Consider the following 18,119-nt stretch of genomic DNA (forward strand, 5'->3'; position numbering starts at 1 on the left):
CACCGATGCCTCTCTAGTCGCCTCATATTATTTCAAGGATGTTGCTCGTTTCCACAGTCTACCTCACACAATCACTTCCGATTGCGACACGCGTTTTATGAGCCACTTTTGGAAATCGTTATGGGCCCTGTTGAAAACTAAGCTTCAGTTCAGTAGTGCGTATCACCCCCAGACTGATGGCCAAACCGAAGTTGTGAACCGCACCTTAGGAAATTTGTTACGGAGCCTCGTGGGCGAAAATGTCAAAACTTGGGATCTCGTATTGCCCCAAGCCGAGTTCGCCTATAACAACTCCATTAACCGTTCTACTGGTAAATCTCCGTTCCAAGTAGTGTATGGTCGGTCTCCCACCCATGTCGTTGACCTAGCCCCTGTGTCAGATCTCTCAGCTCCAGCTCCGGATGCCTTTGATGCCGTTGAATATATGCGTGACGTTCACAGACAAGTCCGGGCCAAACTTGTTGAAAGCTATGAGACCTACAAAGCTTTCGTAGATCAGGGTCGTCGTGATGTCCATTTCGAGGTCGGTCAACTTGTCTGGGTGTATCTGCGTCCAGAGCGTTTTCCTGTAGGCACCTATAGCAAATTAAGTCCTAAGAAGTATGGCCCTTTTAGGATCCTTCAGCGATTGGGGTCGAATGCTTACCTCCTTGAGCTACCCGATGATTGGCATATTTCCCCTATTTTCAACGTGGCTGATCTATATGCTTACTGTGGCAACAACAAGTCGACAGAGCCGACTTCTTCCCAACCAGGGGAGAATGATGCAGGGCAGGACCCGAGTGGGTCCATCGTGCCACCCGATCCGCCACAAAGGCCAGATGAAGGACCCCGCGCATATGACTCACTTGCAGGGACGGAGCCACGACGCAGGGAGGTACCCCTGCGCACCTACGTCAGGCGTGGTGGAGCTCGCACGCCCCAGAACCAGCTGCAAAGAGAGGCTGACCCGGATCGTGGGTCGGATCCAAATCTGGACCCACGACCCGGTCCAGTAAACAACCTTTAAAAGGCCCTGTCTAGGGTTGCGTGAAGGGGAAAAAGATTGAAAACTCCAGCCGTCTTTACCTTTTTTCAGTTTATTCCTGTTTTCTTTCTGCCTACTGTTTTCCTTTACATTCTTTATTGCTTATTGCTTTTCCTCATTGTTCATTGAAACATTTGTTGAGTTTAATAAAGAGTTCAGCCACCGATTCTCAGTGGCCATTGTCTTTACTCTTCCTCCACGCGGCTGCATCAGAGGCTCAAAGAAGGGACCACAAGGGGGCTCCCTTGTAGTCGTTGGGGCCCCAACGACTACAAGAGTGGGGCCCCTTGTGGTCATACAAAAGTAAAAAAATAAAAAGAAAAAAAGTAAAAAGGAAAAAAGAAAAAGATAAAAAATAAAAAGTACATTGACTGTTTTACAAGAATACCCCTATCGGGTATTTCACTAAAAGAGAGTATGTATATATATACATATATGTATATATATACTTATATATATATATATATACATACATATTTTAACAGCCATGTCCCTGCCTCAAGATACCTTGCTCGTGATCGGATCCAACTCCTGGGTCCGATCGTCCATCCCCTTTGGGTCGGGTTCCCTGGCCGTGCCTGGGTCACGCTGTACAGGCCCGGTCCGGTCTTGCTGTGCATCACTTACCCATTCACATCTTCTCATATAACTCCACTTAAAGTCTTGATCCATTCTTTAATCTATCAAAAATATAGCTATAGCCTAAAACCAATCTTTGAAATTGGTATTTATTTCATCTTATATTTATCATCAAGCGTGTCCTTCATTATTCGTAACAATTCTGTACTTGGATGGGTGAAATCTTTCTATTCCATATATACCAATTGCCAAACTTTTTGAAAAATTAAATTAGTGAATTCTTTGGAACAACAATTAGTCTCCTCATTACATTAGCTAGACTTAGTTGTTCTTGTTCATTCCTATCTCAACAAGATGGACTTTACCTAGGATGAGGATAGAACAACTATTAAATCTTGGGTGGAAATCTTTTTTACTTATTTTTCTCGGTAATCTATTATTGACAACTTCTTCCCAACTCGTTTCGTTGCAACAGAATTGGATATTCCAAATTCATATCCTCTCTCAAGCAAGAGAAAGAAACATCAAATTATTCATGGATATCCGCAATATGTTTCCTATGGTGATTGGGTTCATGAATTATGGTCAACAGACAGTACGAGCTGCAAATACATTGGTCAAAGTTTCATGATTACCTTATCTCATGCAAATCATTTACCTATAACTATTCAATATGAAGAATCGATCACATCAGAGTGTTTCCGTCAGCAAATCAACTTTGAATTTGATAAATGCATATTGCTCGTGAAGTATGTGTTTGTGTATGTCTGATAGATCTACCTGTTGTTGATTGGCGATTTGAAACAAATATTAGAAACAAGCGATTGCTTAATTATAGTATTGATTTATGTAGATCTTGACCTTTCCCCTGTGAATATGGGAGGTAGGACGAGAATAGATAAAGATGGGTAGGCCGTGGAGGTCTTATTGATGCGGGGTGCACCCACCCCTACCAACTCTTGTATATTTCCAACTGCTTCTTAACACCAGCTAGATTCGCTTTGCCATATTTGTTGTTGAATTGTCTCTTAAGCAATGATTGAGCGCAAGTTGAAAAGAAAGATCGAAGGAGTCTGATTTTCATGATTATGCTCACCGAAAGGCAACAATGGAAGCAATGAGAGAATAATGACCTTTATAATACCAGTTTTCTGAATCCACCAGGTTTTCGAGGAAGTGGTAGTTTTTTTAATCCTCGAGACATCATACTCACTCCCAAAAATGCCATATATCCCTAAAAAGAAATCAAGGATTTGTTCCTTGATTGGCTCTTGACATTGCACATGTCCTCAAGTGGATCTCTACTTGATTGGTAGACATTATGTATAGTCGCATACCATTTACATTCATATACATAATGTTTAAACTTTAAATTTTATTTTCTTCACAATACCTTACTCGGTGTTCAAAAGCTAGCCATTTAATGAGTCACTTCCATCAATACTATAGGCCCTTTTGCTGGATGAGACTGCCCTGTGAGTCTTGCAACCTTAATCACCCAGCCTTTTCACATCTTCTCTTATAACTCCCCTTCAAGTGTTGATTTGCTTTCTCACTGGTGGTCCTCTCACGTGTCCAAATAATTTTAGATAACACTCCATAAATCGTTCCTTTTATCGATAGTCCTCTTGAATGTCTTCAAAATATTAATTTGTGATCTTATCCTTCTTTTTTAGCCATATATCCTTTCTAGCATATACATATCTTTATGGAATACGATCTCCCTTTTTGTTGCTTTTCAGTTGCCCAACAATCAACACCATATAAGAGTGTTGGTTCTGCAACATCTTGTAGAAACATCCTACAAATCAGAAAATCATTTGCTTATCACATAACACCATAATAGCTTGCTACCACTTCGTCTAGCTGGCATAAATCCCACTAGTGATATCTTCCTCAAATCTGTCATCTTACTGTAATGTGAACTTGAATGATGAAACTTTTGGCATAGTTATATTGCAAGATCTTTTATTATAGTTATGACACATTTTTCTTTAACCTTCTCATTAAACTTGCCTTATTAGTTAAAATCCTGCCTAGGTGCTTGCCTAAGGTGGCTAAGCAATCTATTGCAAGCCTTGCGCCTAGCAGCACCTAGGTGAGAGGTCATCTTCAATGGTAATTTTGTATATGTTGTTTGTAATTTCTAGGACATGCTAATCTTGTTTTAGTAGTCTTCTTAAAATGTTAAAGAATATTGATATCATTTTCTGATTTTTTTTGTGATTATTATATTTTTAATTAAATTCTTATACTTTTTATGGCTCTCTTAGGCTGTCTTGCCTAAGCAGCACCCAGCACCTAGGGAGGCGAGTGGGTTAGGGGCCATTTGGATGGCACGTAGAAAAACCTAGTTTTGATATTTAAGCAACTTTCTTTGTTCTGCTTATTTGATTAGCTCTGTATCTATCACTATGTTTTGTGATCATATTTTGATAATAACCATATTATGGAATCTATTTAATTTTTAGGATCCTGACCTTGAAGTTGAACCTATGTCATCCACGACTTCTTCACAATCAACAAGAACATCATCATCATCAGCTTCTTCTTCATCAGCTCCAAATGAGCAAGCACGACCTCAGAACACTGGTAAGTTTCTCTTGGTACATTTGCAAGTTTGTTTGTATATTAAGAGCACATTTTACTTTTTAGACTTTATAAACAGTTTGGCTGCATATTTGAAAGTCAAGCTTCATATCTGTACAAAGGAATGTGGTAAGGATTAATGTATACGCATCAAAGAGGGTCAGGTACTCGAGTCTGGAGTACCTAGGACCAAACAGGACAACCATTACCCACCATGTGTCTAATGGGAATCACAATAGAGTTCCTTAAAAGTTTGTATCTGACCTTAACAAATGACAGAAAGGGGGTTGGCTTTGTTTAGCCTGAGGTGAATCTTTGAAAATGTACTCTATAGTGATATGGATGACAAAAGTTTAGATGTGATTTAAGATAATGATGACTGGCTTTACGCACTCGTTTTTCACCGTATAATTGTGAACTGTTCTATCTTTTTTCAGTGTTTTCTTGGTTTTGGCCCTTGGTTGGAACTTAAAAACTTATGCTTCAGGATCTCACGCAGGAACAGCACCAACAAGAACAAATTCCACACCTAGTCAACTCTGCTGGGACCGTCAATCCATTCAATTTTCTGTGAATGCTTGGGTAAATCTCTTTGTATTCAAGTAGGAAGAATATTCTTGTATTAATTAATCAAATCTTTGGTCAACCTGGATCAGAGTTGATTCCAAAATATTGGTAGTAATTTTATTATAGAACTAGTTACTATTTTGTATGCTTTTTAGTGGCTGTTTTAGGATTGAATAGGGGCAGTGAGAATTAGGATTTAAGATGAGGCTTTCCAAGTATCCAAGATGTTGTGCCTAAATCTTTTGCCTCCACCTTTACATCCCAAGCTCAGCACCACTTAAGGAAAGAAAAAAATGCGCTTAGCTTGGGAAGCTTGTGGTCCTATATTGTTTTACAAATCCATATCCATCAAAATGGGAACTGCATCAACTTGGAGACTTCAAGTTCAACTCGAGAAATATATGTGGTATTTTGAATGACATCACATTGCACACGAATCAAACATCATTCCAAGTTGTGATAGGTTGAATGCCTATAGAATCTAAATAAGATGATAGTCTCATGGTGCAACATGTGCAAGTTCAGAGCAATTTTTGGGAACAAAATGACAAACAAGAATTTGAGAAACTGTCACACCTTTGCATTTCTCAGCAAAGTTTTTTATTCTTCTTTGTCAAAACACAATTGAGAAGTCACGCGATTATGCTCTATGTTGTTTACCAACATAATTTCTGTGAATCTGTAACTAAGACTTTTTTAACCCTTGAATGTGTATCCTCATTACTGAGAGCAATATTCATGCCAGTCCGTTATGGTACCATTATGGACCAGTTTAAGATCCTATGTTCTGTAGAATTCCTTGATATGTGTTTTGCTTTGTTTCTTATTGTGGTTAGCAATGTATATTCCTAAGTTTCATGCTTTGTAGGGCCTTTCATATTTACTCTCGCTTCAAGTGATATATGTTAGGTGTTGGTATAAAATGTGGCTGTGGTATTGGGATCTAGAAGATTATCTGTATTATATGGTGTTGTAGGCTCTCCAATATCTGCTTAAATCATTCGTTTGTAATGCTTAAATTCGCTAATGTATTCCCGAATTTCTCTTTATCCAATATTGTTCCCTAATGGTGCCTTTTTTGGAACAAATCAAGTTGACAGGATGATTGTATCCCAAGAAGCATTCTGGTAGCAATAGTGCTGGCTAATGGTAAGAAGTAATGCTATAGGGGCATTATTATCTTCTACGAAATAACAACACTCTTTTAATATTTGTATAAAAGACCTAGATAGTTTAGTCCTTTTTATGAAAAAACTTTGTTTATATTTATAACAAATGTATAAGGGCAGATTAGTCCTTTGTGATATGGGGCTGTTTCTATGGTACCGGGACACACCATTTTACCCTCTGGACCTGTGTTGACATGCGTGTCCCCATGTTGACACGCGGCGACACCAGGACACACCATTTTACCCTCCGTACATACAAGTTTGTATTCAGTTTATAATTTATATCTATATTTTCAGTTTATAACTTTATATTTTCAGTATATAATATATATTTTCAGTATATAATATATATTAGATATATAATATATATTTTAGATATATCATATATATTTAGATTATATTCAGTATATTTTGAATTTATTTTGTATTTATGTGATATTTAATATATATATAGCCGTGTCTTCGTACCCACATTTTTTTGGAATTGCCGTGTTGTATCCTCCATACCTGTACCCGCACCCGTACCCAGGTGATAGGGCTGTTTGTATTTGTAAGAAATTTATGAGGATGGATTGGTTTTTCATGATGCATCCGTTACACCTACAATCCAACCAATTGGGAGAGAATCAATAGATTTTTTGGGCTAATTCTATTTATATTCTAAAGAAGATGGGTTGTAAGTCCACGAGTACTTCACTCATTTGGTAGGTGTGACTCATGGATGTCACCAAGTTGACGGGATGTCATGTGTTTGGAACTTGTGGTTGCACATCCCTTGCTGCAAGGATGAAGCTGGGTTTACTCCCTGGTGGACAGTGGGGACCTGGAGTTTTATGCCAATGAACTTGGTGAGGGGGTTGGTTTCTCCCCAGTTATCCAAGACAAAAAAAAGGAAAAGGAAAGATGGGATGCCAGTCCAAGGAGGAATCTTGGACTATTCTCTTAGAAAATGTGGTTCTCCCCAACTTATTTCTCCTTCCTTTAGTGATATCTTGGATTCATAGCTCAACCATTTGATGATTCTTATTGTGAAGGTGACTATCATTACATATTTGATGAAACACATATTTCTTTGTGTGCCTCAAATAAAAGCTCTCAAAATAATATTATGATTACCATTTTCTGTTTTTTCTGTCAAGGACTTCTCCTTTTCTTTATGCTTAAGAAGATATTTGTCTGGCTGCTGCATCTTATTGTTGGTTGTTGTAGAAGACTTATAATTAATGTTGCTTTTGTGGGTTGGTAATCACAGGTTTTTGTTGTGACTGTGTTGGCAATCCTTCCTCTTCTACCAAAATCATTGTCAAATAAGGCATATCGACTGTCTTTGCTGGGCACAGCAATTTCTTCTGCATATTCTTTATACTCATTGTACGGGGTAAGGAAATTGCTAATTATTTTCTCAATTGCTCTTTGTTGTTACCATCACTTAGATGATGCTGTAACTTATTTCATGTTCTGTTTCTTTTGCTTTTTACAGAAACCTAGGTCATGGAATTTGCAGGCAGTACAAGTATGGTTTCAGTCTGTGATTTCTGCAAAGGATTTCATCTACCTCATCTACTGTCTTATTTTTGTTTCATCACAAACTCATATAAAATGTTAGTAAACATCCTCTAACATGGATTTTTGATGCAATTGTTTAAAATCTTTCATGTTTTTTTGTTCTTCCCATTTCCTTTGCTGATCATGCCCTTTTTGGATTGTGTGGCAGTTTCTCTAATACCAGTGCTTTGTCGGGCCCTTGAGCATGTCGCAAAGTTCCTAAGGCGTAATTTTAATCATTCAAACTTTTATAGGTATGAAAATTTGCAGTGGTAGTCTAGGTTGCATTATTGAGTTGTTTGTAATAATCAGCCTTTTAGTTAACTTAACAGTCATATTTGCTGAGTTCTGAAATCCGTAAAAGAGATACATGGTAGTCTTTTATAAGTTGCTCACATCCACAATTGGGTTTTCTGGCTTTTTGTGGTATGAATACATTAAGAAATGCCTTGGACTTATCTTGAGATACAGCTTAAACATGAAGCAACCACCATTGACACTTATCTTGTTCTGTTCTGGTGCTCGCTGAACATAGTGGATGCCAAAAGCAATTGATTCCTGATCAATGTTATATGAAGTGGGTGTATATTAAAGATGAATCTAAACTCTAAAGTGGGGAATAGTTGTTTGTGGGCACAGATGCTTTCTTTAGGTATGGAGGTAATCTAACAAAAGAACAACAGCTGAAAAGGAAAAAGGGAAAAAGAAAAATGGCCAGCATGAAACTGGTAAATATTTATGGTGACACAACCGCTGTATGCTACTAGATGAAGTGTAGCCTCAAGTAGGGCAGGGAAATGAGATGAGCTGCTCATGGATCGGCTTGTACTTGGTACATAAAGAGCTCATTCAAACTCGTAAATAGGCTCAGTGAGCTGAACACAAATAACTGAAGTTCGGTTTGGCTTGGCTCATATAGGCTTGTTAAGTAGTAATCAATATATTATAGATATATTGTACTTCATATAGTATAGAGCAGAACAAATAATTGTAGTGTTTGACTTGTAATTGTAAACAATAGGTTTAGACTTCAAATCCTATTGCTTTCAGCTTTGCAGCTTTGTGACATTGCTTCTTTTTTCTTCCTTTTTTTAATGAAACGAGCAAGCTCGAGCTTGGTTTATTTAGCTTTGGGCTCATCAAGAGCTCGAGCAGCTCAAATCGGAGTTATGCTTCATTTTTATAAGAGGCACTGGCAATTTGATGCATATCACTTACCTATAATGAGTCATAAGCTATGTCACATGGGAACGGGGGGGGGTACGGAGGGTACAACACTGCAAGTTCGAAAAATGTGGATACGAGGACACGACTATATATATATAGGGGGGGGGATGTTTGTTTTATTTAAAAATGTTTCAAAAGGGGTGTTTGTGTTTTTTCTTTTTTATAGTGGGTAAAATGATTTTTTTTAAAACAAGGGGGGTGATTGAAATTTTGTTTTTTATTTTTAAGGGAAGGGGGTACTTCCCGTTCCCATTTCCACCTCTCTCTCTCTCTCTATATATATATATGCAAAGAAGAAGAACGAGAAGGAAGAGTTGCTGCTGCTGCTACTGTTCTCTCTCTCACTCAATCTCTTCCCATCGCCTCTCTCTCTCTCAATGTGAAGAAAAGGAAGGAGAAGAAGGACGAGGAGCCGTTGCTGCTGCTCTCTCTCTCTCACTCACTCAATCCCGATGTAAAGAAGAAGAGCAAGAAGCCGCCGCTGCTGCTGCTCTCTCTCTCTCTCTCTCGATGCGATGAAGAAGAATGAGAAGGTGGATGACCCCATATCCACTACGTCTCTCTCTCTCTCTCTTTTCTTTCTTCCTTTTCTCCTCTTCCTCTTCTTCTGCCTCTTTCTCCTCCTTTCTTTCTTCTTCTTCTAAGGGGTACTATAAAAAGGAAAGGGGAGGGGGATTTGTCCCACCACCACCTCTCTCTCTCTCTCTCTTTGTTGATTGGATGAAGAAGGTGGAGCATAGGAAGAAGAAGAAGGGTAGAAGGTATGGTCTCTCTCTCTCTCTCTCTATATATATATATATCTTTTCCTTCTTCCTCTTTCTCCTCCGCTCTTTCTTCTTTTGAGGGTTTTGCGAAACAACCCAAAAAAAAGGGAGAGAATTTTTGGGTTTCTGGTTGGGTCCAAGTTGCAGCCGACCCAATCCGGGCCCATCATGCACCCATGCCGCACCCGTTACCCATCCCCATGTTGGGCTGTGTCAACACGGGTATGTGGGCCATTTAGCCATGTCTATGTGACATAGGGCATAAGTCTCTGTTTATGTTTATGTATGCAGCTTGTCTTTTACACTTTGAGGCATATGCCTTCCAAAAATAGCCAAGCACACTTGGTTCTTGTTCAATGTTTGCTTTGAAAATCATATAGGATTTGATCTTGATCCATGTTAATATTCAGCACAAGGGTTTGGGACCTTGGGTTGATTGATTTCCTTTTTATATTTTTATCGAGTGAATTAGATAATAATCCAAATTTTTATTAAAAACCTGAATGCGCATAAACACTTAAAGCTGATGAATTGACTTAACCACCCTGATAAGGAGGTGAAATGCAACAGTGATGGCAGCAACCAGTCCAAATCAATCAAGAGATGGAACCAAGTTTTCGTGGGAATTGTAGTTTTGGAGTTGCAGTATGGAAAATCAAGTTCTTGTATTTGGGAACCTATTTATATGCTTAAGTCCAGTAAATGTGGCTTAGTGCTACCCAAACTAAAGGAACCAGACGATAAGATCAACGTAAAGCAGGATCCTGCAAAATTATCACCTGGTGCTTCTATTTTTAAGGTTTGACTAGAGTAAAATAGGAATCAATAAGGAAGCAAAAGGAAAACCATGAAAAAGAGGATGATCACTTGCGAATGAATGTGGCTGATTGGGTACAAATGGCAACACATGATGGCATTAATGGGGATGAGAAAAGGTGGTGGTTGGTGTAGGCTGCATTAATGGGGATGAGAGAGAGCTCATGTTAACAATTTGGCATAGATTTCCTTGATATGATGGCAGTGCGGAATGTTGGCCAGCATACCCCTGAGGATATGGAGTGATTTTAGTAAGTTATCAAGAACTAGTCTAACCCAAGATGGTTCAAATCAGAGTTACCGGAAGCGCCTAAGCAAAAGGGGAAGCGTGCTTCCCCGAAGCGCGAAACGCCGCGCTTCCGAAGCGTGAGGGGAAGCGTCCCCCTTTTTTGGGAAGCGCGCTTCCCTAAAAGGGAAGCATGTTTCCTTTTATGGGAAACGTGCTTCCCATTTATGGGAAGCGCGCTTCCCCCACGCTTCCCCTCGCTTCCCCATTTTTTCCATTTTTTTCGCTTCCCCCTCGCTTCCTAGGTTGCTTTCGAGATGGTTCGGAATTTTCTTCTAAGTGGTCCCACGCTTCCCCGCTTCCTAAATTTTTGAAAGTGCCTCGCTTCCCGCTCCCGCTTCCCGTATCGCCTTCCTCGACTGGTAACTCTGGTTCAAATGGCTAGAATACCTTCAAGACTTGGTGAAGAACAAAGGCTACTTTGAGCGCTATGCATTGAAGGGACTTGGGGATTTGGAGAAATAAAAGGCAGCAAATTCTTGTACTTGGCATTTTCCTCCTATAACTTTGGTTAAGTTGCATCACTAGTAAGATATGACCACATGGGATGAAAAGGGATATTGCATTACCAAGACAAATTTCTGTTGTGATCACTAGCATGTTGTAGGTCACAATCAGAGCTACTAGAAGTGCCATAGTGGAGTGTGAAGCACGTATTTGAAGCAAGAAGCACCTTACTGCTGAAGCATTTGCAGAAGAGAGGCTTTTCTATGAAAAGCATGACTTTTAGGAGACGAACTGATAAACACAATTCCTGAAAATCAGAGTTACGACTTAACAAGCACCATTGCCTAGTATTTTTAGTCATGATAGCCAGATATTGGAATGTAATTCTGAAAAATACCGCTTCTTTTCCTTTATATTTTGAGAAAATCTATTGAAACTTTGTTGGTTTTGTTTATAATCATTAATAGGTTATGGTATGTTATTGTCTCGATCTTATTAAAATTGCTAATTAGTATTATGAAATTTATATTATTCAACATGAATCTTTATGCTTTGTTGATCGCTGTATGAAGAGTTAACACCTATTATTAGAATTTTACATGTTGTCTCTAACTCTTTTCACTATTTAGTTTTAAGACTGATGTTTTATATTTCTAGGACATATAGATCATGTGCTTTTATTAGTTAAAAAATAGATTTGCATTTAATATGATTTTCGTCTCACTTATGGTTTGATTCTGGATTGTCTTCTGGCTTCACTTATTAAAATTTTAAAATGCCTTGCTTCTTGCTTTCATTTTTGTATTTCTTTTTGGTTTTGTTTTTCAATCTATCAACACATAACAATTTCTATATGATAATAATGTTCAAGCTTCACATTGTTATGTGTTAAGGACACTCAAATTTATAGATATCTATTGATGTTGTAATGATGGCCAACCTTTCCTTTCTTGTTTAGGATGTGTCAGCTTGATGTTCTTATGTGGTTAACAGACATTGTTTGTTGAGGCATCATCCTCCACTTATAAGGCATCTACAAGCGAGTCTCACTTGTTGTGCATGCTTCACTACAGTCCCTTTCTTTATACTAAAATAAGCATTCCTTGTTTTTAAGAGAATTGAAAGTGAAAATTTTGTTAGATGGAATTTGATTGTGAAAAGGTAGGCAGTACAGTACCAGCCACCCATATGATTTGGCACAGATAACATGTTTAGCAGCATTTGAAAATTTTAAAACTTGTTTCATCGTGCTCTTCTGAAGCTTTTATTTTTTTCATGTGATTTATGTAGTTACAGAGTTTCATGTGTTAGTTTTTCTTGAATGATCAAATGAAGCAGTTGAGATTTCCTTTCCAAATTTTGACTCCTTTGGGCTACTTCCAACTGAATGATAGAGAAATCCAATGGATTCTTCATCATTATATACCAAGTTTTTTTAGCTGAAACTGACCTGATGGGAACCAAACGTGTCCTAGTAACTAGGTGAAAAGGCAAGGTCTGATGACTAGCTGTCAGCTGGGATATGAACTCAGACCCAGATTTAACCTGAATTTCAATTAATTCTTACCCACTCATCTGTACATTTAAGGCATTGTCAAATTTTACTGGATTAGATTGGGTCTGCTTCATGTATGTAGGGCCTGGACTTGGACACAGACCCATCCATACCAGACCTGTAACTGAACTTGGTAGTAGTGTCTCTTAAGGTTTGACCCCCTGACCCTGACTTGGGCCTATCTGGGTGATCCTGAACTTTACTACACAGTCCAGTTGCTGTCCCCATCTTTGAAGCAGTGTCACCAATATCTCCAATATTTTGAAAATATCATAATATTTTCAGCAATTTCATGTCAGCTGATGATATCGGCAAAATATGATGATATTTTCAAAATATCGCCAGAAATAAAATATCATGATATTAAAACATTTATTTTTATATATTTTAAGCCCAAATTTTGTATTTTTTGTTTCTCTTTATGTTTAAAAAACTTTTTACACTTATTTTCTTATATTTTTTCAAGAAAATGATACAAAACCTATTATTTTCTTATCTTCATTATTTTTTAAATTTTAATTTTTTTAAAACTCCCAAGATTTTCCTGAAAAAACCACTTATTGAAAAATCTCTCCGAGAAAAATCCTCGCCGAAAAATTACCTTGAATGATACTGGTGACTATGCTTTGAAGTGTCCAGATGGATCTCTATATGCCTGTAAGAATTGCAGCTGCTAAAGCTTTTCGAGAAAATGAATTTCAGCTAGTGATGATCTCCCTGATGATAACGAAAATACGAGCAGGTGGCAATGAATGAACATCAGTTTTTTATCTTCTCTCTTTTTTTCATTCTTTTTCGTTTCTTGTACTTTCTTTTCTCTTCTAACTTTTCCTTTTCTCCTGGTTCGTTCTTTTCTATCTCCTTTTGGTCCTCATTTCTCGTGTGCTTGTCAACTTTCTTTGTTTTCTTCTTTCTTTTTCTTTTCTCCTTTTCTTTATTTTGTCTGGTTTTATTTTTTTACTTTTGCATCTCCTTAATTCTTAAGTTTTTGCTATTTCACAAAGCTCATTAATTTCAGTTAACAAGCTTTAATATAATAAAAGTTAAACTGAAAATGTCAGTAAACATGGAGTTTGATATGTGTGTGTGTCCGTGTTTGTTGTGTTTAATTGTTTTCTATTTTCTTGGCTCATCCTTAAACTCATCCATCTCTGTAGTTAGTTGCTAGGTTCATCTATCTATTTAGTTTCTTGCGAAGGTTTACGATTTACAGGACTGCTTGGTTAGCAGGAGATACCTGGATGATCTATGCCTTTGGGTGGAGTCAAACACCACAACACTCAGCATCTTGAGTTCAAATGCAGAGATTGGGCTGGGATTTCTTCTCATTATTGCGATTTTTTCGTCAGTCCTCTGCCCCTTGTTCTATAATGCAGTTCTTGCTTATTTTTTGCCGATATCTGAACTTTTATGTGCATTGTCAGGTGGCAACGTAATATCATACAGGTGTTCATGTATTGGCAGGTACGATACATACTGCTTTCACACTGATAATTTTGCTATATCTTTTTTAGGCCATGCAAGTGCGATGGAGTATGTCTCTTCTCAAGGTTTAAAGCCACTCCATAGCTATGCTAGAGCATATACCCAGTGCTGGGGTTGTGACCTACTTTCATATAGTAACTTAGGATTTTTTCTTTATAACAAAGTGCCCATCGGGATCGGACCCTAATTGGCCCCATCCTATAGTGGTAAAGCCGTGGCGAGTGGACCCGCTCAGCAATGCCCTAGGATTTTAGTACTGAATATTCCTTGTGGGTTTTAAACTTTAAGTGGGTTTTAAACTTTAAAGCATTATAATTTGTCCTTTGTCATTTCAAGAATTGTTGTTGTCATTGATCTTTTCCTCATTGTAGCTCTTGAAGCTCATGTACCATGCTCCTGCAACTGCTGGCTATCATCAGAGTGGATGGGCTAAGCTTGGTCGAACTGTCAACCCCTTTATCAGCGGCTATGCCCCATTTTTGAAGACTCCTATTGCAGCAGCACAAAGGTGGTGGTTCAGGCAATGAGTTATTTTTTCCTTTTTTTCTGTCATTTACTTTTCTAGACCTTTAGGAAAAGAATCTGCATTATTTTTCGCTTTTTATCTTTCTATAAAGATGGTTTAGAGAACACTGAATTTTGTAATTGTTAAAAGGCCCATGATGTGACTTCTTTTTCAGTACTTTCATCTTTTTTTCTAGTTGGTTTTCCATTCTGGTACAGGTCGGCTGCTTGTTATTTATTGTTAAATAAATCTTTCTACACGCTTTTGCTTTTCTTTCACACCCACTAAGGATTAAAGCAGCTCACGGTGGGCACACATTGTCTCATTGAACATTAAGCCTGTAATTCTCTTCCTTCACTCTGCTTGATACCTGAGAATGGCAACACAGCTGTCTTCGTATCAGACTCCATCGAGTCTGTACCCGGAAGCCATTTCTACAAATGTTTCACATCGATCTGGGTCCATCGGACCGTTCTTTGCAGTCCTTGCAGTAATGACAGTGTTGGCAGCTATGGCATGCGTGTTTGGTCGTATTTTTGTGGGTGGACTGTCAGGTGCTGGGGGCACGTACGACTGTGTCCGATGGATGGAGATTAGATGTCAATCTTGCATCCAAGGTGGTTTGGATGAGGAGCACGGCACCACTGAGGTGAAAGAGGTGCCCACGGCAAAGGTGGTGTAGGTGCCCGGAGTGGTGCATGCTGATGGCAGTAGTGAAGGCAAGATTCAGGGTACAGATGAGCAGCCCCCAGCTGCGTGACTGTCAGGTTTCACAGGAATTTTATTTGGTGTTCAGGATCATGGGTTTGTAAATACTCTTGCATTCTTAGTATGCTTTTGCCCTGTTATTTACGTTTTATGGAAACAATAAACCCTTCTCCGGTTCACGGTTTTTCTTTTTGAAAGACCAGCTGGTCTTAGTCAGACCCTTACCAGATATCTCTTAAGCCCCATGTGGCAGAGGGATTCGAACCTGGGCCTTCAGCTTGGCACTGGACCGCGCTTACCACATGGGATACCACCTCGGTGGTGAGGTTCACAGTTTTATGGTGATGCTCAACGATACCCAAGTGCGGATCAGGTCAGGGCCACCAGGGTTCCCGCAGGTGCCATTTATCCGTGGTCATGAACAGCATCAAACTGCGGATTTTGCTTTTGTTCAGCCATCGATTCATTGTGCTATGGATACCATTCATTGTGAAAATGAATAGCTCTGAAAAATTGCACGGGGTCTATCTGAGTCGGAATCCATCCAGCCGTGGGGTTTGGTATTTCTATGCCAGTCACGAAATGGCATTTGAACAGCATGCACCTCTTCTATTTCCAGGTGTTAATAATGGCAAAACAAAGGATAAATGCAGATTAAAAATTATACCAACATTGATTACTTTTAAGGGCAGCATCTTGAAAGTTGCAGATGGCAAGGAGGCCCTCAACATGAAGATTTCATTTTTCAGATATTGCTGATTTTAGAAGTGGCTTGCTTGGAAAATCTAACTTAACCCTACCGTTTACAATCTGGTTTAGTAGACCGGTTGCAGATCCAGTGTGGTAATTGGTCACAAGTGGTTTCTTAATCTAAATGGTAATTTTGAATTGCTAATTCCATGTAAATTGTCAAGGTTAGATCTGAGTAGTAGTGGGGATGATGCCAGATTATTTCATCTTTCCTTGTTCTCTAATGTATCAGGAAGTAGCCCATGCCCACAAGGGCTTCAGTCATCTGGTAGGGGTGACTTGTGAACGTCACCAAATTGATGGGAAAATCTGAGTTCAAAACCCACCGGCGGCATTTCTTGCAGTGAGGTTGAAGTTGGGTGTACTCCACAGTGGGCAAGGGGGACACCAAATGTTTTTAAGAAAAGTAGGGGGGGGTGGGGTCCTTTGGCCTAGCCAAAAGACAAGCAGCACAAAAGACGTGCTCATCTTGTAGCGACCACCTGTGAAAGTTACCAGGTTGACAAGATGTCACGAGTTCTAAATGTGCAGTGCACATCGTTTGCAAAAGACAATCAGCACAATGGGGACTTGGGGTTTTGCACTAATGAACTAAGTGAGTGTTTTTTCCTTATTATCCAAAAAAAGGGTGTATTTTCACATGTAAATGTTCAACCAACTCATTATTTGATGGCCTATGTGAACGTGAAATATTTTGTGTTAAATTAAAATATGGCTTTTTTTTTAGGATATCTCAAAAAAAAATCAGCACGTACAAAACTTTAAAATATAAAAATCTGAAGAATATATATATTTTTTAAATATGTGTTCTGATTATAGCAATGAAATCACAAAATTTAAAAAGTCAATGCCACAAATTTTCACATTTTCTTGGTTTTATAAAATAGTTCGATAAAATCATAATATTTTCAAAATATCTCATGTAACAGATGTGCCAGTTCACAACCACTGTCAGTCCTAAATCAAGCCATCGGATCGATCCATTTGCAAAGGAGAACATCAGATCTGTCTTCATGTTGCTTCCACCCATTCTAGAATGCAGCGGTACACACTCTAGGCCGCAGGGATGTCAACTGTTCGTGTTTGGGTTGGATATCAAAACCGTATTTGAATCTGATTAGTTGGATTCTGTAAACTATCCAATTAATAATTGGATTCGGATTCAGGATGCAGGTTTGAATCCCAATCTGATTTGGGTCTGAATTAAATCAGAATAATCAGATAATCTGACCCAATTATATATATAAAACAAATCAGATTGGGTAATCAAATCTCTATTCGATATTGCCTTTTCCCATCTGATTCTGAATGGGATTAGGCAAGACCTGATTAGGTCAGATTCAGTAACACCTAGATCCAAACCGAGTCCAACCCATTTGCAATGGAGAACGTCAGATCTATCTTCATGTTGCTTCCGCCTATTCTAGAATGCAGTGGTAGACACTCTAGGCCGTAGGGATGTCAACTGTTCGTGTTTGGGTTGGATATGAAAACCGTATTTGAATCTGAATCTGATTAGTTGGATTCTGTAAACTATCCGATTAATAATTGGATTTGGATTCAGGATGCAGGTTTGGATCCCAATCTGATTTGAGTCTGAATTAAATCAGAATAATCAGATAATCTGACCCAATTATATATATATATATATATATATATATATATATATATATATATATATAACAAATCGGATTAGCTAATCAAATCTGAATTCGATATTGCCTTTTCCCATCTGACTCTGAATTGGATAGAGTCCTTTATCTTCTCATTTTTGCAATCTCTAAAAGCTTCATCCTCCACTTTGAATGATGATAAGCATGGACCAAGTCCACACGACACATGGCTTGAACCACTTACCTTAACACGCCCCTTCAAGTCAATCTCTATTTTGTTGAGATTGAGCTTGTCTCTAAGGTAAGTAAACTAGGGCCCTGTACGAGGCTTTGTGAGAATATCAACCAGTTGATTTTTTAAAGTAGTGAAGCAAAACAATGATAGATTTCAATATGCTTGGTTCTGGCATAAAAAAACTGGATTAGCAGCAAGATAAGTATCACTCAAATTATCACACTACAATATTGGCTTTTGAGTTTGCTCCAG

At 38.5% G+C, this 18,119-nt stretch overlaps 1 protein-coding gene across 2 annotated transcripts in view; it reads left to right on the forward strand.

Annotated features, from left to right (window-relative positions):
• The window catches only part of LOC149843600 (uncharacterized), a 28,398-nt gene extending 13,654 nt beyond the window's left edge, over positions 1-14,744 (forward strand). Inside the window, exons 2-9 of one of the 2 annotated variants that reach the window (XM_089999957.1) lie at positions 4,078-4,198; positions 4,695-4,777; positions 7,184-7,309; positions 7,412-7,532; positions 7,646-7,730; positions 13,802-13,915; positions 13,996-14,035; positions 14,428-14,744. In XM_089999957.1, the coding sequence (XP_089856083.1) occupies positions 4,078-4,198; positions 4,695-4,777; positions 7,184-7,309; positions 7,412-7,532; positions 7,646-7,730; positions 13,802-13,915; positions 13,996-14,035; positions 14,428-14,583 (846 nt within the window). In that variant the 3' untranslated portion in view covers positions 14,584-14,744. Of the gene's footprint in view, positions 1-4,077; positions 4,199-4,682; positions 4,778-7,183; positions 7,310-7,411; positions 7,533-7,645; positions 7,731-13,801; positions 13,916-13,995; positions 14,036-14,427 lie in introns of both variants that reach the window. The other variant, XM_089999956.1, reaches the window with a different exon arrangement.
• The last annotated feature ends 3,375 nt before the right edge of the window (positions 14,745-18,119 follow it).

Source organism: Nuphar pumila, chromosome 3 (genome assembly GCF_984573655.1).
Source record: "Nuphar pumila chromosome 3, dmNupPumi1.hap1.1, whole genome shotgun sequence".
NCBI classification, from domain to species: Eukaryota; Viridiplantae; Streptophyta; class Magnoliopsida; order Nymphaeales; family Nymphaeaceae; genus Nuphar; species Nuphar pumila.